Here is a 21193-nt window from a genome sequence, read left to right as displayed (position 1 = left end):
AGGAAAATTTTAAGATTATGGACTTAATATTTTATGGTCTAGTGTCAGGAGGACCTGTTAGTAAATGTGTGCTTTTGCTAGGCTTCTGTATAGTAATCCAGTTAATATCACTATTGGCATATGAATAGTATAATTAGTATACAGAAGTTAAATTGATGGTTTCATATCTAATAATGGAAAATTTGTTTCAGAGATGTTCCTTTGAAAATTAGCATTCTCTTTTCCTTAGAAACATTGTTATATTTGAAGTTTACAAAGCTGATGATGATACAGTAGGACAGTGCCACTGGACTGTGTGTGCGCTAAGGAGACTGAGTCCTGGAAGCATCTATTTTGTGGAAGGAGAGAGAGGAATTGAGTTTTTTCTCAAACTGTTGGCAGATTCTGATGTTGATAAAGTATATATTTTAAACAGTGTCAGTTCCACCCTTCCATCCTTCCTGTGTATCATCTATTTAGGGAGTTGGTAGTACTTCGTGGACACATCTGCAATTAGCCTCCCAACTTTGCTAAACCAACTAGTGTTTAATATTTCATTCAAGAGCTAGGCTGCATCAGAATCAGTCATATGTGATTGTTAGAAATACAGATATTTTTGGAACTACTTCCCAGATACTATAATTCATTTATTGAAAGTAGGACACCCTGCACCAATACTTTTTAACCAAATGACACAGGGGATTGTGACATCCAAATAGGTGCATTTTAAGGGCACTTTCAGGGCAAAAATATTAGAAATTCAGGGGCAGAAGTAGTAGTAAGGATGTCTTGTGTAATAGAATTATCATTTGTAACATAGAGTGTACCTTTTAATATTATAGTTTTCTTTCTTCTCACTTATTTTCTTTTTTTGCTCCAAAATTACAATACTTGGGCAAATTAAAAAAAATTTGTTATGCCTGACATCTTTGTGTAATACTAGAAGTTCAGACTTCTTTTTTTTTAAAAAAAAAACTAAATTGCATATTCTGTTTTTGAAATGTAATCTGTTAAAATGTTTCTCTTTATGTATAGTCTTAGGTTCCAGTTCAGTTCAGCTGCTCCGTTGTGTCCCTCTCTTTGTGACCCCATCGACTGCAGCATGCCAGGCCTCCCTGTCCATCACCAACTTCCGGCATTTACCCAAACTCATGTCCATTTAGTTGGTGATGCCATCCAACCATCTCATCCTCTTTCGTTGCCTTCTCCTCCCACCTTCAATCTTTCCCAGCATCAGGGTCTTTTCTAATGAGTCAGTTCTTTGCATCAGGAGGCCAAAGTATTGAAGCTTCAGCATCAGTCCTTCCAGTGAATATTCAGAATTGATCTCCTTTAGGATGGACTGGTTGGATCTCCTTGCAGTCCAAGGGACTCTCAAGAGTCTCCTCCAACACCACAGTTCAAAAGCATCAGTTCTTCAGTACTCAGCTTTCTTTATAGTCCAACTCTCACATCCATACATGACTACTGGAAAAACTGTAGCTTTGACTAGATGGACTTCTGTTGGCAAGGTAATGTCTCTGCTTTTTAATATGCTGTCTAGGGTGGTCATAGCTTTTCTTCCAAGGAGCAAGCATCTTTTAATTTCATGGCTGCAGTCACCATCTGCAGTGATTTTGGAGCCTAAGAAAATAAAGTCTCTCATTGTTTCCATTGTTTTCCCATTTATTTGCCATGAAGTGATGGGGCTGGATGCCATGATCTTCATTTTTTGAATGTTGAGTTTTAAGCCAGCTTTTTCACTCTCTTCTTTCACCTTCATCAAGAGGCTCTTTAGTTTGTGTTTGCTTTCTGTCATAAAGATGTGTTATCTGCATATCTGACGTTACTGACATTTCTCCCAGCAATCTTGATTCCATCTTGTGCTTCATCCAGTCCGGCAGCAGTTTTTATATCTTCATCACATACCCCTAATTTGTTCTTCCTTCTTTCCCTCTCTCCTTTTGTAACGACAAGTTTATTTTCTATTTCTGTGAGTCTGTTTCTGTTTTGTATATGCACTTATTTAGATTCCATATATAGTTGACATCATATAATATTTGCCTTCTCTGACTTTTTTCACTAAGTATGATATTCTCTGGGTTCATCTTCATTGCTGTATATGGCTATATTTCATTTTTATGACTGAGTACTATTTTGTGTATGTGTGTATGTGTGTGAGACATCTTTTTAACCCAGTCATCTATTGCTGGACAGTTGAGTTGTTTCCATGTCTTGGCTGTTGTAAGTAGTGCTGCTATAAACACTGGGTTGGCTCTGTCTTTTTCAATTAGTTTTCTTTTTTCCTGGATGTGTACCCAGGAGTGGAATTGCTGGATCATAGTCTAGTTTTATTTTTACTTTCTAAAGGGACCTCCTTACTGCTTTCCACTGTGGCTGTACCAACTTACATTCCCACCAACAGTGTACAGGGGTTGCCATTTCTCTGTATGCTCTCTAACATCAGTTATTTGTAGACTTTGTGATGATGGGTATTCCAGCAGGTGTGAAGTGATACCTCACTGTGGTTTTGATTTCCATGTCTCTAATAATTAGCAGTACTGAGAATCTTCACTGCCTATTTAGCCTTCTGTATGTTGTCTTTGGAAAAATGTCTATTCAGGTCTTCCACCCATTTTTTGAGTAGATTGTTTGTTTTTTTGATATGAACTGTTTGCATATTTTGGACATTAACCCCTTGTCAGTCGCATCATTTGCATCATTTTCAAAATTAGGAACTGTGAGATTGCCAACATTCCTTTGAGGGTTGTTTTGACTGTGGGTCCTTTGAGATGTCATATGAATTTAAAAATGAATCTCTCTATTTCTGAAAAGAATTGGGATTTAATGTGGATTACATTGGATCTGTAGGTTGATTTGGGTAGTATTGATATCTTAACAATATTGTGAAAATAGAATGTTTTTCTATTTATATGTGTGTTTTCTTTATTTCAACAATGTCTTATAGGTTTTGGGGTATAAATCATTCTCTTCTCTCTCCCTGTGTTTTTTCCTATGTATTTTGTTATTTTTGATACTGTTGTAAATGGCTTCCTTGGTGGCTCAGTGGTAAAGATTCTGCCTGTGATAAGATGTGGGTTCGATCCCTGGTTGTGGAAGTTCCCCTGGGGAAGGAAATGGCAACCCACTCCAGTCTTCTTGCCTGGGAAATCCTATGGACAGAGAACCTGGCAGGCTGCAGTCCCTGGGGCTGTAAAAGAGTTGGACACGACTTAGCAACTAACTAGCACAATTGTAAATGTAATTGTTTTCATAGTTTCCATCTTGTATTGTTAAGTGTATAGAAACAACTGATTTTTGTATTTTGATTATGTATCCAGCAACATACTGAATTTATTTATTCTAGCAGTTTTTTTTGTGGAATATTTTTCTTCATGTAAGATCATGTTGTCTATGAACAGAGAGAATTTTCCTTCTTCCTTTCCAATGTGGATGCCTTTTATTTATTCTTCTTGCCCAATTGCTCTGGCTATGACATTGTGTTGAGTAAAAGTGGCAGAAGTGGACATCTTTATCTTGTTCTGATGTTAGAGAAAAAGACATATCTTGCACCATTACATATGAAGTTCATTGTGTGCTTTTCATATATGGCTTTAATATCTTGAGATAGTTTACTTTTATTCCTAATTTTTTTAATGTTTTCATCTTGAAAGAATGCTGAAGTTTTTTGAATGCATTTTCTTCATCGGTTTAAGTGATCCTGGGTTAATTGATTCTGTTAATGAGGTGTATTACCCTGATTCAATTTGTATGTTGAACCATCTTTCCATTCCTAGACTATTACATTGAAAAATAGTGATAATTCTTTTTTTTTTTTAAATAGTGATAATTCTTTTAGTGTACCATTCAATTTTGGTTGCTAGTATTTTGTTGAGGATTTTTGCCTCAGTATTCGTGAGGGATACTGATCCGTAGTTTTCTTGTCGTCTCCTATGCTTTGGTATCAGATTAATGGAGACCTATGTGCAGTTTGGAAGTGTTCCCTTCTCATTTTTTTGGAAGAATTTGAGGAGGATTGGTGTTCTCTTTTAAATATTTGGTAGAATTCGCCAGTGAAGCTCTTCTGTTCCGAGCTTTTATTGTTGTCATTGTTGCTGGGATGTTTTTGATTACTGATGAAATCTCATTACAAATCTGTGCAGATTATGCATTTCTTCATGATTCATTAGTGGTAGTGTGCATGTTTCTAGGAATTTATCCATTTTATCTAGACTTTCAAATTTGTAGACACATAGCTGTTCATAGTATTCTTATAGTCCTTTTTATTTCTGTAAAATTGGTAATATCCCCTCCTACGTTTTTCATTTTAGTTACAATTGACCCTTGAGCAACACAGGGGTTAGGGCTTCAAACCCCCACACAGTTGAAAACCTGCATATAACTTTACAGTTGGCCTTCCATATCTGTGGTTCACGTCCTCAGATTCACCTGTGATGTAATTCTGAAGTATGTATTGGAAAAAATCCACATACAAGTGTACCCACAAAATGCAGAGCGCTGTTGTTCAAGAGTCAGTTGTATTTCACTCCTCATATATCTTTCCTTTTCTCATTTGCCTTTCGCATCACTTCTTTTCAAAGCTATTTTGTAAGGCCTCCTTAGACAACCATTTTGCCTTTTTGCATTTCTTTTTCTTGAGGATGGTCTTGATCCCTGCCTCCTGTACAGTGTCACGAACCTCTGTCCATAGTTCTTCAGACACTCGTCTATCAGATCTAATCCCTTGAATCTATTTCTCACTTGTACTGTATAATCGTGAGGGACTTGCTTTAGGTCATACATGAATGGTCTAGTGGTTTTTCCTGTTTTCTTCAATTTAAGTCTGAATTTGTCAATAAGGAGTTCATGATCTGAGCCGCAGTCAGCTCCTGGTCTTGTTTTTGCTGTCTGTATAGAGCTTCTCCATCTTTGGCTGCAAAGAATATAATCAATCTGTTTTTGGTATTGACCATCTGGTGATGTCCATGTGTAGAGTCTTCTCTTGTGTTGTTGGAAGAGGGTGTTTGCTATGACCGGTGCATTCTTTTGGCAAAACTCTGTTAACACAAGGCCAAATTTGCCTGTTACTCCAGGTGTTTCTTGACTTCCTACTTTTGTATTCCAGTCCCCTATAGTGAAAAGGACATCTTTTTTGGGCGTTAGTTCTAGAAGGTCTTGTAGGTCTTTATTGAGCCATTCAACTTCAGCTTCTTCAGCATTACTGGTCGGGGCATAGACTTGGATTACTGTGATATTGAACGACTTGCCTTGGAAACGAACAGAGATCATTCTGTCGTTTTTGAGATTGCGTTCAAGTACTGCATTTTGGACTCTTTTTGACTGTGGTGGCTACTCCCTATCTTCTAAGGGATTCTTGCCCACAGTAGTAGATATAATGGTCATTTGAGTAAAATTCACCCTTTCCAGTCCATTTCTCCTCCTGCCTTCAATCTTTCCCAGCATCAGGGTCAAATGAGTCAGTTCTTTGCATCAGGTGGCCAAAGTATTGGAGTTTCAGCTTCAGCATCAGTTCTTCCAATGAATATTCGGGACTGATTTCCTTTAGGATGGACTGGTTGGATATCCTTGCTGTCCAAGGAACTCTTAAGAGTCTTCTCCAACATTACAGTTCAAAGGATTCAGTTCCTGGGTGCTCAGCTTTCTTTATAGTCCAGCTCTCACATCCATACATGGCTACTGGAAAAACCATAGCTTTGTTAGCAAAGTAATGTCTCTGCTTTTTAATAAGCTGTTTAGGTTGGTCATAACTTTTCTTCCACGGAGCAAGTGTCTTTTAATTTCATGGCTGCAGTGATTTTGGAGCCCCCCAAAATAAAGCTTGTCACTGTTTCCACTGTTTCACCATCTGTTTGCTATGAAGTGATGGGACCAGATACCATGATCTTAGTTTTATGAATGTTGAGCTTTAAGCCAGCTTTTTCACTCCCCTCTTTCACTTTCATCAAGAGGCTCTTTAGTTCTTTGCTTTATGCTATAAGTGTGGTGTCATTTGCATATCTGAGGTTATTGATATTTCTCCCAGCAATTTTGATTCCAGCTTGTGCTTTATCCAATCCAGCATTTTTCATGATGTACTCTGCATATAAGTTAAATAAGCAGGGTGACAATATACAACCTTGATGTACTCCTTTCCCGATTTGGAGCCAGTCTGTTGTTCCATGTCCAGTTCGAACTGTTGCTTTCTGACCTGCATACAGATTTCTCAGGAGGGAGGTCAGGTGGTCTGGTATTCCCACCTCTTTGAGAATTGTCCACAGTTTGCTGTGATCCACACAGTCAAAGGCTTTGGCATAGTCAATAAAGCGGAAGTAGATGTTTTTCTGGAACTCTCTTGCTTTTTTGATGATCCAGTGGATGTTGGCAATTTGATCTCTGGTCCCTCTGCCTTTTCTAAATCCAGCTCGAACATCTGGAAGTTCACGGGTCACGTACTGTTGAAGCCTGGCTTGGAGGATTTTGAGCGTTACTTTGCTAGTGTGAGAGATGAGTGCAGTCGTGCGGTAGTTGGAGCATTCCTTGGCATTGCCTTTCTTTGGGATTGGAATGAAAACTGACCTTTGCCAGTCCTGTGGCCACTGCTGAGTTTTCCAATTTTGCTGGCATATTGAGTGAAGCACTTTCAGAGCATCATCGTTTAGGATTTGAAATAGCTCAACTGGAATTCCATCACCTCCACTAGCTTTGTTCATAGTGATGCTTCCTAAGGCCCACTTGACTTCACATTCCAGGATGTCTGGCTCTAGGTGAGTGATCACACCATCGTGATTATATGGGTCATGAAGATCTTTTTTGTATAGTTCTTCTGTGTATTCTTGCCACCTCTTCTTAATATCTTCTGCTTCTGTTAGGTCCATACCATTTCTGTCTTTAATTGAGCCCATCTTTGCATGAAATGTTCCCTTGGTCTTTAGTTTTCTTGAAGAGATCTCTAGTCTTTCCCATTCTATTGTTTTTCTCTATTTCTTTGCACTGATCACTGAGGAAGGCTTTCTTATCTCTCCTTGCTATTCTTTGGAACTCTGCATTCAAACGGGTATATCTTTCCTTTTCTCCTTTGAAAAAAGGCAAAATGGTTGTCTGAGGAGGCCTTACAAACAGCTGTGAAAAGAAGACAGCGAAAGGCAAAGTAGAAGAGGACCAATATAGTCCTGGTTTTTATATTTGCCTATTTAATCTGCCTTTACTGGAGAACTTTATATTTCTATGTAAGTTCAAGTTAAAGCCTAGCATCCTTTCTTTTTTACTTGTAGGGCTTTAAAATTTCTTGTAAGGCAGCTGTCTTGGTAATGAACTCCCTCAGTTTTTTTTTATCTAACATTCGTATCTTAATTTTACCCTCATTTTTGCTGGCTAAAATGTTTGGTTGACAGTTTTTAAATTTTAATTCAGTACTTTAAATATATCATTCCCTTGTTACTTTGCTTGTACTGTTCTGCTTAGAAATCCACTGATAATCTTATTGAGGTTGCTTTCTCTTGTTGCCTTTAATAATCTCTCATTATTCTGTTTCTTGCTTGAGATTCTTGAAATTTGTATATTCGTGTGTTTCCTCAAATTTCTAGCTATTATTTGTTCAGATAAGCTCTATATTTATCTTTCTTCCTTGTGGACCGCATGATTAATGTATTGTATCTCTTCTCTTGGACTCCCATTGTGTATGTATTGACCCACTCAGTGATGTACCATAAGTTCCTTAGCCTCTGTTCACTTTTCTTCATTTTTTTCTTTTTTGTTCCTAGTTATTTTCAAATGACCTGTCTTCAGATTTTCTAATTCTTTTCTTTTTGTGCTTGTTGAAGACTGCTTTGGATTTTCTCTAGTGAGTTTTCAGTCCAGTTATTCCTTCCATCTCTATTGGAGTGTGTGTGTGTTTTCTACTTTCTTTCAAGACTTATAGTTGGTCAAATTTATATACAACATTGTATAAGTTTCAGGTGTGCAACATGTTGGTTTGATACATTTGTATATTGCAGTATGATTACCACCATAGCTTTAGCTAACACCTCTATCATGTCACATACACATCATTTTTGTGTGTGTGTGTGGTGGGAATGCTTAAGATTTAGTCTCTCAACAGTGTTGAAGTATATAGTAGAGTATTTTGGCTGTAGTCACTCTGCTCTGCATTAGATCTCCAGAACTTAATTATCTCCTAGTTGCAAGTTTGTGTTTTTTAACATTTCCCCAATTCTCCCACATTCCAATCCCTGGTCACCACTGTTCTACTGTTTCTTTAAGTTTGACTTTTTTAGATTCTTTAAATAAATTATATCATACAGGGTTTGTCTTTCATTGTCTGTCATCTCACCGTAAACCCCTTAAAGGGGGTCCATTCATGTTGTTCCAAATGACAGGATTTCTTTTTCATGGCTTAATATTCCCTTTATATATAAACCACATCTTCTTTATCTATTCATCTTGATGACACTAACTGGTTTCTGTATTTTGGCTATTGTGAATAATGTGCAGTAAACTCGGGAATGCAGAAATCTTTCTCGTATCCCATTTTCTTTGCCTTTGGATATACATGAAATGGATTTTCTGAATCATATTCAAGATTTTTTAGTCCCCATTTTCTGCAGTTTGATCATGGTATGCCTAGGGGTAGACTTTTTCTTATTTCCCTGCTTGGGATTTTTGGAGTTTCCTGGCTCTGTGGTTTGGTGACTTTATCATTAATTGCAGAAATTTCTTAGTCATTATTGCTCCAAATGTATACATTTGCTCCTCTCTCTTTTGCCTTCTGATATTCCTATTATGCCTAGGTTACAGCTTTTAGAATTGTCCTACGGTTCTTGGACATTGTTTTATCATTTTAATTTTACCTTTCTCTTTACGTTTCAGTTCAGAAGTTTTTATTATTTTATTATAGAAGTTTATCTATTTGGAAGTTTATGTTATTAATATTTACATACCTTTAAACTTGGTGATTTTTTAAAAAGTATGTGAAATGACTTAAACTTTACTTAAAATGTACATTTTCAGACTTGTTCAGTGTTGTAAATTTATGGATAGGACAAAATAGAAATTATCACATAGTTACATTTTATTTTTATTTCTAATTTATTTTTTCATTGAAGGTAAGATTCTTTAAATCTGTTAGTGCTTTACAGTTTTCAAATGTTTCACATATATGATTTCATATAATTGCATAATTACCTTTTCCCCCTTCATCTCTATATTGTTGCTCCCTCCTTCCCTCTCCCCACTGGTAACCACTGGTTTGTTCTGTATATCTGTGAGTTTGCTTCTTATTTTATTCACTAGTTGCATTATTTTAGACTCCACATGTAAGTAATATACTTTCTCTGACTTATTTCATGTAGCATAATGCCTTCCAAGTCTGTCTGTGTTGCTGCAAATAGCAATAATTTATCCTTTCTTGTGGCTTTATGCTATTTTTTTTGGCTTTATTCTATTTTATGTGTGTATTACATTTTCTTTATCCATTTTATCTGTTGATGGACACTTAAGTTGCTTCCATTTCTTGGCACTTGTAAATAACATGGCTATGAGCATTGGGGTGCGTGTGTATTTTCTAATTAGTGTTTTTGTTTTTTCTTCCGAATATATACCCGGGAGTGGAATTGCTGAGTCATCTGGTAGCTATATTTTTAGACTTTGAGAAGCTTCCACACTGTCTTCCACAGTGGCTGCATCAGTTTACATTCTCACCAGCCGTGTACCCGGGTTCTCTCTTCTCCATATCCTTAGCAGCAGCAGTTACTTGTCGTCTTCTTGATGACAAACCATTCTGACAGGTGTGAGGTTATATCTTATTGTGGTTTTGATTTGCATTTCCCTGATGATTAATGATGTTGGGCGTGTTTTCATATGCCTGTTGCCCATCTGCATGTCTTCTTTAGGAAAATGTCTATTCAGTTCCTTTGCTCATTTTTCAGTCTTTTTTTTTTTTTTTTTTGGCTGCTCTGTGTGGCATGTGGGGTCTTAGTCTCCTGACCAGGGGTCGAGCCTGGGTCCCCTCCATACAGTGGGAACACGGAGTCACAACCATTGGACCCCCAGGGAATTTAATTTCTCAGTGAGGGGGTTTGATATTGAGTTGTATGAGCTTTTTTTTTTTTTAACTAATTAATTTTAGTTGGAGGATAATTACAATATTGTAATGGTTTTTGCCATACATCAACACGAATCAGCCATGGGTATACAAGTGTCTCTCCATCCTGAGCCCGCTCCCAGCTCCTTCCTCACCCCATCGCTTGATGCTGTCCCAGAGCAGCAGCTCTGGGCGGGCTGCATGCCTTGAGCTCACACTGGTCGTCTGTGTTACATGTGGTAATGTACATGTTTCAGTGCTGTTCTCTCCAATCATCCCACCCTCTCCTTCTCCCACTGAGTCCAAAAGTATGTTCTTTATGTCTATGTCTCCTTTGCTTGCCTGCATGTAGTATTCTCAGTACCATCTTTCTAAGTTCTGTATATATGCTTTAATATACAGTATTTCTTTTTCTGACTTACTTCACCTCTGTATAATAGGTTGTAGGTTCATCCATCTTATGATTCAAATGAGTTCCTTTTACTAGCTGATAATAGTCCATTGTGTATATGTACCACAACTTCCTGATACATTCACCTGTTGATGGACATCTAGGTTGCTTCCATGTTCTGCTGCTGCTGCTAAGTCACTTCAGTCGTGTCCGACTCTGTGCGACCCCATAGACGACAGCCCACTAGGCTGCCCTGTCCCTGGGATTCTCCAGGCAAGAACACTGGAGTGGGCTGCCATTTCCTTCTCCAATGCATGAAAGAGAAGTCGCTCAGTCGTGTTTGACTCTTAGCAACCCCATGAACTGCAGCCTACCAGGCTCCTCCGTCCATGGGGTTTTCCAGGCAAGAAGAGTGGAGTGGGTCGCCATTGCCTTCTCCGTGTCCTAGCTGTTGTAAAGAGTGCTGCAGTGAACGTTGCTATACATGCGTCTCTCTCAGTTCTGGTTTCCTTGTGGTATATGCACAGTATTGGAATTGCTAGGTCTGTGAGCTGTTAATATATGTTGGATGTTGTCTCCTTATTGGTCTTAGCATTTGGAAATATTTTCTCCCACTCAGTAGGTTTGTCTTTTTGTTTCGTCGATAATTTTCTTTGCTGTACAAAAGCTTTAAGCTTAATTAGATTCACTTTTTTGCCTCTTTCTTTGCGATAGAAGACGGATCCAAAAAATACTGCTGCAGTTAGGCCTTTAATCCAGGTTGAATTTATTTTTGTATATGGTGTTATAAAATGTTTTAATTTTATTCTTTTACATGTGGCTGTCCAGTTTTCTCAGCACCACTTATTGAAGAGACTGTTTTCTCCATTGTATATTCTTGTAGACTGACTGTAAATATGGGGATTTATTTCTGGACTCTCCTCTTACATTGATCAATGTGTCTATTTTTGTGCCAGTGGTATACTGTTTGGATGGTGATTTTTTTGTTGTTTAGTTGTTTGGTCGTGTCCAACTCTTTGCGACCCAGTGGACTGCAGCACACCAGGCTTCTCTGTCCTTCACTGTCTCCCAGAGTTTGCTAACGATCTCCTGGAGTTTGATAACGATAGCTTTGTGGTACAGTATGAAGTCAGAGAGGGTGATTGCTCCAGCTCTGTTCTTCTTTTTCAAGATTGTTTGGGCTATTCAGGGTCTTCTGTGTTTCCATGCAAAATTATTTGTTCTTGTTCTGTGAAAAATACCAGTGGTATTTTGATAGGGGTTACATTGAGTCTATACTTTGCATTGGGTAGCATGATTAATTTTTGTTTTTTTCCTGAATACAGATCTTGTACCTCTTTGGTTATATTTACTCGTAAATACTTTATTCTTTTTGATGCAGTAATATATTGGTTTGTTTCTTTAATTTTTTTATAGTGCATAGAAAAGCAACAGATTTCTGTATGTTAATTTTGTATCCTACAAATTTACAGAATTCATTGATGAACTACAGTAGTTTTCTGGTGGCATCTTAACGATTTTCTGTGTAGAGTACCATGTCATCTGCAGTGACAATTTTACTTTTTCCTTCCCAGTTTGGATTCATTTTATTTCTTTTTCTTCTCTGCTACGGCTAGGACTTCTAAATCTATATTGAGTAAATGTGGCAAAAGTGGACATACTTGTCTTGTTCTTGATCTTAAAGGAATGCTTTCAGCTTTTCAGCATTTGAGTATAATAGTGGCTGTGGGTTTGTCATATATGGTCTTTGTTATGTTGAGATATGTTCCCTCTCTGCTTGCTTTCTGGAGCATTTTTCTCATACACGTTGAATTTATCAAAAGCTGTTTCTGCATCTATTGAGAGATTCATAAAGTTTTTATTCTTCAGTTTACTAATGTGCTGTATCACACCGATTGTTTTGTGGAGATTGAAAATTCCCTCCATCCCTGGGATAAATTCCACTTGATCATGGTGTATGAGCCTCTTAATGTATTGCTTTAGTCAGGTTACTAGTATTTTATTGAGAATTGTTGCATATGTGGTCATTAGTGATACCAGCCTGTTATTTTGTTTTTTTTGTGGTATCTTTGGTTTTGGTTTTCAAGACGATGGTGTCTTCATGGAATGAGTTTGGAAGTGTTCTTCCTCTGAAGTTTTTGGAGTAGTTTTAGAAGAATAGGTGTTAACTCTAAGTGTTTGGTAGAATTTGTCTGTAAAGCCTTCTGATCCTGGAGTTTTTGTTTATTGGGAGTTTTTAATCACAGGTTAAATTATAGTACTTGTCGTTGGTCTGCTCATGCTTTCTTTTACTTCCTGGTTCAGTGGAGACTTTCTATGTTTTCAAAGTAGCAGCTTTTAGTTTTCTTGTTCTTTTCTATTTTCTTGGTATCCGTTTCACTTATTTCTGCTCTGATGTTTATGATTTCCTTCCTTCTGCTAACTTTGAGTTTTGTTTGTTCTTTATCTAGTTGCTTTAGGTATAAAGTTATGTTTTTTAATTGAGATTTTCCCTGTTTCCTGAGGTAAGCTTGTATTGCTATAAACTTCCCTTATATGACTGCTTTTGCTGGTTCCCATAGGTTTTGGATTGTTGTTTTTTCATTTGTCTCTAGGTATATTTAAAATTTCCTCTTTCATTTCTTCAGTGATCCATTGATCATTCAGTAACACATTGATTAACCCATGTATTTGTGTTTTTTGCAGTTGTTTTCTTTTAGTGGGTTTCTGACCTTATAGCTTTGTGGATGGAAGAGATGCTTGATACGATTTCAGTTTTCTTAAGTTTCCTGAGACCTGCTTTGTGGTTCAACATGTGATCTATTCTGGAGAATATTCTATGTGCACTTGAAAAGAATGTGTATCCTGCCGCTTTTTGATTGAATTCTGTCTGTATATCAGTTAAGTAGATGCAGTATAGTCTGTCCTTTAAGTCCAGGGTTTCCATTTTGATTTTCCATCTGGATGATCTGTCCATTGATGTACATAGGGTTGTTAAAATCCCAACTATTATTGTATTACTGTTGATGTCTCTTTTTTCATCTTTTAAGATTTGCCTTATATATTTAGTTGCTCTTCTCCTGGGTGCACATATATTTACACTTGTCTTGTCTTCTTCTTGGTTTGATCCTTTGATCAGTATGTAATGCCCTTTTCTGTTTTTTGTAGCAATTTTTTAAAAAATTTATTTTAATTGGAGGCTAATTAGTTTATATATTATTTAATATATTGCCATATATCCACATGAATCGGCCATGGGTGTACATGTGTTCCCCATCCTGAACCCCCTCCTACCTCCCTCCCCATCCCATCCCCCAGGGTCATCCCAGTGCACCAGCCCCGAGCACCCTCTCTCAAACATCAAATCTGACTGGCGATCTATTTCACATATGATAATAATATACATATTTCAATGCTATTCTCTCAAATCATCCCACCCTCGCCTTCTCCCACAGAGTTCAAAAGACTGTTCTTTACATCTGTGTCTCTTTTGCTATCTTGCATATAGGGTCATCGTTACCATCTTTCTAAATTCCATATATATGTGTTAATATACTGTATTGGTGTTTTTCTTTCTGACTTACTTCGCTCTGTATAATAGGCTCCAGTTTCATCCACCTCATTAGAACTGATTCAAATGCATTCTTTTTAATAGCTGAGTAATATTCCATTGTGTATATGTACCACAGCTTTCTTATCCATTCATCTGCTGATGGACATCTAGGTTGCTTCCATGTCCTGGCTATTGTAAACAGTGCTGTGATGAACATTGGGGTACACGTGTCTCTTTGAATTCTGGTTTCCTTGGTGCACTGCTGGGTCATACGGCAGTTCTATTTCCAGTTTTTTAAGGAATCTCCACGCTGTTCTCCATAGTGGCTGTACTGGTTTGTAGCAATCTTTAAAGTATTTCATGTGATATAAATATTCCCAGTTAGGCTTTCTTTTGATTTCTGTTTACATGAAATACCTTTTTTCATCCTCTCTCAGTGTGTGTGTATCTCTAGATCTGAAGTGAGTCTTGTGTAGTGGGTCTTGTTTCTGTATCCATTCAGCCACTCTGAGTCTTTCAGTTGGAGTGTTGTGTCCACTTATGTTTAACTTGATTATTGATATGTATGTTCTTACTGTCATTTTGTTAGCCATTTTTTATTTGTTATTGTAGGTTTTCTCCCTTTCTCCTCCCCCCCCCCCACTTTGTTCTCCTGTGATTTGATTAATATCTCTTGTGTTATGTTTGGGATTCCTTTTCTCTTTTGTGTGTATATCTATTATAGATTTTTGATTTGTGGTCACAGTGATGTTTTTGTGTATAGCAGTCTATGCAAAACATAATAGCCCAAACATCCCTATATGAGAAAGGAAATACTTTTAAGTCCAGGAAGTGCGGAGAGTCCCATGCATGATCAACCCAAGGAGGAACTCACAGAGACATACATTAGTCAAATTGACAAAAATTAAAGACATTGAGAAAATACTAAAAGCAACAAGGGAAAAAAAACACACATAACCTACAAGGGAATCTCTAAAAGGTTATCCACTGATTTTTAGGAGAAACTCTGCAGGCTGGAAGAGAATGGCACAAGATATTCAAGGTGATTAAATGATAAAATCTACCTTCAAGAATACTGTACCCAGCAAGGCTCTCCTTGAGATTTCATGGAGAGATCAAAAGTTTACAATCAAGCAAAAGCCAAGAGAGTTCAGCACTGCCAAACCAGCTTTACAACAATTGTTAAAGGAACCTTCTTTAGGTGAAAAAAGAAAAGACCATAATTGAAAACACGAATGTTATTAAATGAAAAGGTCAGTGGTAAGGGCAAACAGACAGTAAAGGTAGGAAGTCATCCACACACACAAAACTAGTAGGGAGCTTTAAAGATAAAAGTAGAAAAATTATCTACCCACAGTAAGCTGCTGCTGTTGTTGTTGTTTAGTCGATCAGTTTTGTCCACCTCTTTTGGGACCCCGTGGACTATAGCCCACTAAGCTCCTCTGTCCGTGGAATTTCTCAGGCAAGACTACTGGAGAGGATTGCCATTTCCTTCTCCAGGGGATCTTTCCCATGAATCAAACCTGTGTCTCCTGCATTGACAGGCAGTCTTTACCACTGAGCCACCAGGGAAGACCACAATAAGCTGTTAAGGGATACACAAAACAATTAGATACAAAACATAGTATGAAAAATAGTCATCGCGAAGGGATACAAAAAGTAATTAGATATAAAATTTAGTATCAAAAATAGTCATTGTGCAGGGAGGAGAGTGCAAATGGTGTTTTTAAAAAATGCATTTGAGATCAGCAACTTAAAACAGTTGTATAGATTGCTGTGCAAAACTTGTCGTAATCAGAAAAACCCAAAATCTAAAATTCGCTTGTACTTTAAATGGTACTACTACTAATATCTAAATTTAGTTTTATATGTGGATATTAACTTTGGACAAATTAAATATTGTTATCTCTTAATTTTTCTTCAGTGTCATGTATTTTTAATTTTGTTGCACTGGAAGCCCTTTTAAAATTTGTTAAAATATATTTGATAGAAATATTTTTTCTATCAAGTTTAATTTTTAACCAGTACATAGAGATATATAACATTATAGACTTAAAGCTATTTATTTAGAGGAGATACATTTTAATGTAAAATAACATTTACAATATAATACTCTTTCCAGTTGTACTAATTCATTTTATGTCTGTGTAGTATATTGATTTACAAAAAATTCAAAGCTGCCAGTTCAAAGAATTAGCTGTAAATGGAAGGTTTAAGCTCTACTGTTGAACACTGCAGTAGAAAAAACTGTGATACTCCATATACCTATGTCATTCACCCAATATATATTGGTCAGTACCCCAGTATATTAACGTTTGTTTCTAATTGTACAAGTCACTTCTATTAGATGTTCACTGATGTTTATTTCTTGGTGTTTTCCCCATATATCATGTGAACATCTAGACAACAGTTACTCATATTCAAATTACTGCTTAAAAGTGAAGGCATTCATTTTCTATAGCAGAATCAAAACATAGCAAGATAATGACAACACTCAGTATCTCTAGGAAATCCTTATTAATCTCACATGGATGAATTAAAAATCTTTCCCATTGCTCATTGCAAATATACTTAAGTGCAGTAATTTTTTCCAGTAATTTCTTACATCATGCTATGTTGGTAGATTCATATTATATGTATAATTTTGATGAAAATGTATTCATTTTCCTTGAGCTACAGCTGTATAGGTCAGAACTTATAATAAATGATGTTTGCTCAAACATAGACTCTTAGACTAAGTTGAAGAATGAAGGGGAGCCAACAATTACAGTTGGATTCTGTTTCTATTTACATTTTGATAACTGTTTTCCTTAATAGGACATTTAGGAGTGAGGTATACCTACCTTGTTAAAATAAAGGTTATTTGAATATTTCACTTTTAATTTTTTATTGTTTTTTTTTTTTTTTTTCTTTCTTTTAGGAGCTGTGGCCCTGAAGAATCTTGAAATTAAAGAAAATGCCCTGGTATGTTTTGACTATAAATACTTTCTTATGTTAGGTTACATGAACAGGTTACATTTAGGTTACATGAACATCTTCCTGATTTGTCATCTTAAATTATTTAAGTTTAAGAAAACTTTTAAAAAATAATTTTTATGAACTGTGAATTTTGCAAAATGGACTTTCAGTCTCCATAGAAATACAGCCTGACTGTAATTTCCCCCATTAAAAATATTTCTAAAATTTCTCTCTTCTTGTATGCTTTCATTTTAGATTTTTAACTTACCTCTCCAGTCATCTTCATTTTTTTTTTTCCTGGTACAATTTTAATTATATATCTATTTTTGCCATAGAATACAGTGGCATTAACAGTGTTGTGCAACCATCATCACTATGTATTTCTGAAACATTTTTATTACACTAAGGAAAGCTTTGTCACCAGTAAGAAATAACGTAACTCCCCATTCCCTTTCCCCATTCACCCTGCTAACTTCTGCTTCTATTAATTTGTCTATTCCAAGTACCTCATATAAATGGAATCATGCCATGTTTGTCTTTTTTTAATCTAGTTTACTTAGCGTAGTTCCTTTATGGTTCATCCATGTTGTAGCAGTTATCAGGAAATCACTCCTTTTTATGAAGGCTGAATAGTGCTGTATGTATGTACTGCATTTTGTTCACTTATCTGTTGATGTACACTTGGGTTGTTTTTGCCTCTGTCTCTTGTGGATAATGCTGCTATGAATATTAGTATTCACATCTGTTGAAATCCTAGCTTTCATTTCCTTTGGGTAAATACTTAGGAGTGAAATTGATGGATTATTTGGTAATTTTATGTTTAGCCTTTTTAGGACCTCCCACAGTAACTCAGTCCGTAAAGAATCCACCTGCAATGTAGGAGACCCGGGTTTGATTCCTGGGTTGGGAAGATTCCCCTGGAAAAGGGAATGGGAATACACTCCAGTATAATTGCTTGGGAAACTCATGGATGGAGGAGCCTGGTGGGCTCCAGTCCATGGGATCACAAGAGTCAGACACGGCTGAGCCATTAAACCGCCACCACACTGTTTTCCGTAGCAGTTGAACTACATTATGCAGGCATGCCTTGGGGAGTTTGTAGGCTTGTTTCCAGTCCACTGCAGTGAAGTGAATACTGTCACAATAAAGCAAGTCGCAGAATTTTCTGGTTTCCCAGTGTTTAAAAGTTATGTTTACACCGTGTATGTGCCCAGCTGCTCAGTCGTGTGTCTCTCTGCAACCTGACGGACTGTAGCCCATCAGGCTCTTTGTCCATGGAATTTTCTAGGCAAGAACACTGGAATGGGTTGCCATATCCTACTCCAGGGGATCTTCCCAACCCGAAGATCAAACCCGCGACTCTTGCATCTCCTGCGTTGGCAGGCAGATTCTTTACCACTGTGCCACCTAGTGTAAAAAACCAGTGTACATACACCTGTTAAAAACTAATGCTGTTGGGAAAGTGGCACTGATAGATTTCCTTGGTGAAGGATTGCCACAAACCTTCAATTTGATTAAAAAAAAAAAAAGACACAACCAAAAAAAAAATCAGTATCTGGGAAGTGCAACAAAATAAAGCACAATAAAATGAAGTATACCTGAATTCGCACCATCAGTATACAAATTCCAATTTTCCATATCCTTGATAACATTTACTTTCTGTTTTTTTGATAATAACTATCCTAATGAGTATGAAGTGGTAAATCTTACTGGTTTTCCTTAGTACTTCTCTAATGATTAGTGAGGTTGAGCATCTTTACATGTGCTTGTTGACCATTTTTATATGTTCTTTGGAGAAATGTCTATTGAAAAGCATTGCTGATTTTTAAAAATCATGGTTCTTTTTTTGGGGGGGTGGTGCACTTTGGTTCTTTACATATTTTGGCTATTTCCCCTTGTCAGAAGATATTATTTGCAAATACTTCCTCCCATTTTGTGGGTTGTCTTTTGCTTCCGTTAATGGTGTTATATACAAACATTTTTTATGTAAAAAATTAAATTTTGATGAAATTGAATTCATCTTTTTAAAATTGTTGTTTCCTGTGCTTTCCATGTGATATCCAAGAAATCACATGATTTTGTTTTCTTCTTAATTTTTTTTTTTTTTTAGCCCTCATAGAAAAACTTTATTGGAAAGGAGGGAAAACTACCAAGATATGAAAGAAGACAAAAATAAAAAAAGTTCAGACATAAGGTGTATGACCTTGGTTTAGTGGAAACGGAACCCTTTGGTGGTTTGTAGTTAGTGACCTGTATTTTCACTGCTGCTGCTACAGCTAAGTGGCTTCAGTCGTGTCCGACCCTGTGGGAGCCCATAGACGGCAGCCCGCCAGGCTCCTCCGTCCTTTGGATTCTCCAGGCAAGAACGATGGAGTGGGTTGCCATTTCCTTCTCCATGAATGCGTTATTGTTTTAGTTCTCACATTAGACCTTTGGTTCATTCCGAGTTAATTTTCATATATGGCATAAGATAAGGGTCAACTACATTCTTTTTGCAAGTGGATATCCAGTTATCCTAGTACCATTTATTGAAAAGGTTGTCTTTTCTCCCATTGAATGAGTAGAAATTTATTTGAGGATTTTTTTTTTTTTTTTTGCACTAGTGGTTTAGTTTCCCTTCAAATACAAACTGACAGTGAAATTTCCCACTTTCTTTTCTTTTTCAAGCAGCGTAAAAGCTGTAGTGGTTCTGGTATGAGTAACTTCGGCGGTCAGTATTGCTGTAGAATCTTTCGCTATTTAAGGTGATCAGGCTCTGAATTTTATGGATTTGAAGATATTGCAGTTATGTATTTAGAAACTTAAATAAGTATTGAAGGTAAAGGTGTAAGTTAACTTAAATCCCTTAAGTAATTTTGGGAAGAAAAAATTAGTTATGTGTTTTGCAAACTGTGTATGTACTAAGATTTTACATATATATTTTTTTGTAGAGTCAACTGGATGTACCATTTAAAATTAAAGTTGGCCATATAGGTAAGCTGTCTTTATTACTTGTATGTCCTCCTGTTAGACATATAACCAGAATGATATGTCTAATACCTCTATAATGTGATCTTTATAATGTTTCTAAGCATAAATTAAAAAAATCATGTGTTTTCATCTACATAAAACTTAGTTGTGTAACTTAAAATGTGTTGTGGTCCACATATCCCTTGTTGAGTGTGAAATACTTTTAAAAAATATTTGTTTTTAGCTGTACTGGGGCTTGGTTGTTGCAGGCGAGCTCTCCCCAGCTGTGGTGAGTGGGAGCTGCTCTCTAGCGGAGCTGTGAGGGCTTCTCCTTGCAGCAGTTTCTTTTGCTGTGGAGCACAGGCTGTAGGGCATGTGGGCCTCAGTAGTTGTAACATGGGCTCAGTAGTTAGCACTTGTGGTCTCCAGAGTGCAGTGTGAGCTCAGTAGTTTCGGCACACATGCCCAGTTGCCCGATGGCATGTAGTGTCTTCCTGGACCAGGGATCGAACCAGTGTCCCTTGCATTGCAGGGTGGATTCTTAACCCCTGCCACCAGGGAAGCCCCAATACTTGTGAAATTATACATTTGTTAAGTGTTGAAATGAGTTGAGATCCAAAGCATTAAAACTAATAGAGAGCCTGACTGTTTCAGTTTCTTAAGTCTGACCAGTTATCATTGCTGTGTTCTGATTGGCCATGGATAAGTGGCATAAGGAATTGGGTCCGGAGCCTCCAGGCTGTGTGGTCAGGGACCAATCAAAAACCTGGTTTCCATTCTGCTAGTTTTCTAGGAAACACTATGCTAATTTTCTTGTATTACATTTCCAGTTTCTGTAGTTTACATATACAGGTTGAGCAGAATATACTGGCTCAATATACTAGTTGTACAGAAATTGATTCAAATGTGTTTAATAAAGACATATGTTTTATTTCTCAAATTATTTCAGTTTATTGTTTTAACGTTATTGCTTAAACTTTATTGGTTTACATATTGTGCAAGATGATAGTATTATTATTTGTGACTTAAAAGCAGTGTTATGCAGATAATTTGTGTAGAAGAATTTATGTAATGTTATTGCAGGGTATTGGTGTCACTTGGAGAACAAGGTGTTTTGAAAGCTTATATAAATTACCTAATGAAAATCTCCACAATTTTGTGCTCTTATAGTTGGTATTAGACCATATGCCAAAGAAACTTTTTTCATTTACATTGCTAGGACTCTAATTCTGTTTTTTCTTCCTTTTGCCCCCATAATTTAAACACTACTTAGTATAAATAAAATGGGGAAAATGTCACCCATTACTTTTCCACCTAATATATTTAT

The 21193-nt window shown here is 36.8% G+C and overlaps 1 protein-coding gene across 3 annotated transcripts in view; it reads left to right on the top strand.

The window, feature by feature from the left end:
- Window positions 1–21193, top strand: part of VPS13A (vacuolar protein sorting 13 homolog A) — a 278381-nt gene that overhangs the window by 3520 nt on the left and 253668 nt on the right. For 2 of the 3 annotated variants that reach the window (XM_043486531.1, XM_043486533.1), the window contains exons 2-3: window positions 16880–16923; window positions 19848–19890. In XM_043486531.1, coding sequence (XP_043342466.1) covers window positions 16880–16923; window positions 19848–19890 — 87 coding nt within the window. The remainder of the gene's footprint in view (window positions 1–16879; window positions 16924–19847; window positions 19891–21193) is intronic. The other variant, XM_043486532.1, reaches the window with a different exon arrangement.

This window comes from Cervus canadensis, chromosome 14 (assembly GCF_019320065.1).
Source record: "Cervus canadensis isolate Bull #8, Minnesota chromosome 14, ASM1932006v1, whole genome shotgun sequence".
Classification (NCBI taxonomy): domain Eukaryota; kingdom Metazoa; phylum Chordata; class Mammalia; order Artiodactyla; family Cervidae; genus Cervus; species Cervus canadensis.
The sequence above is the reverse complement of the archived record's forward strand: the minus strand, read 5'-3'. Positions and strand labels throughout refer to the sequence as shown.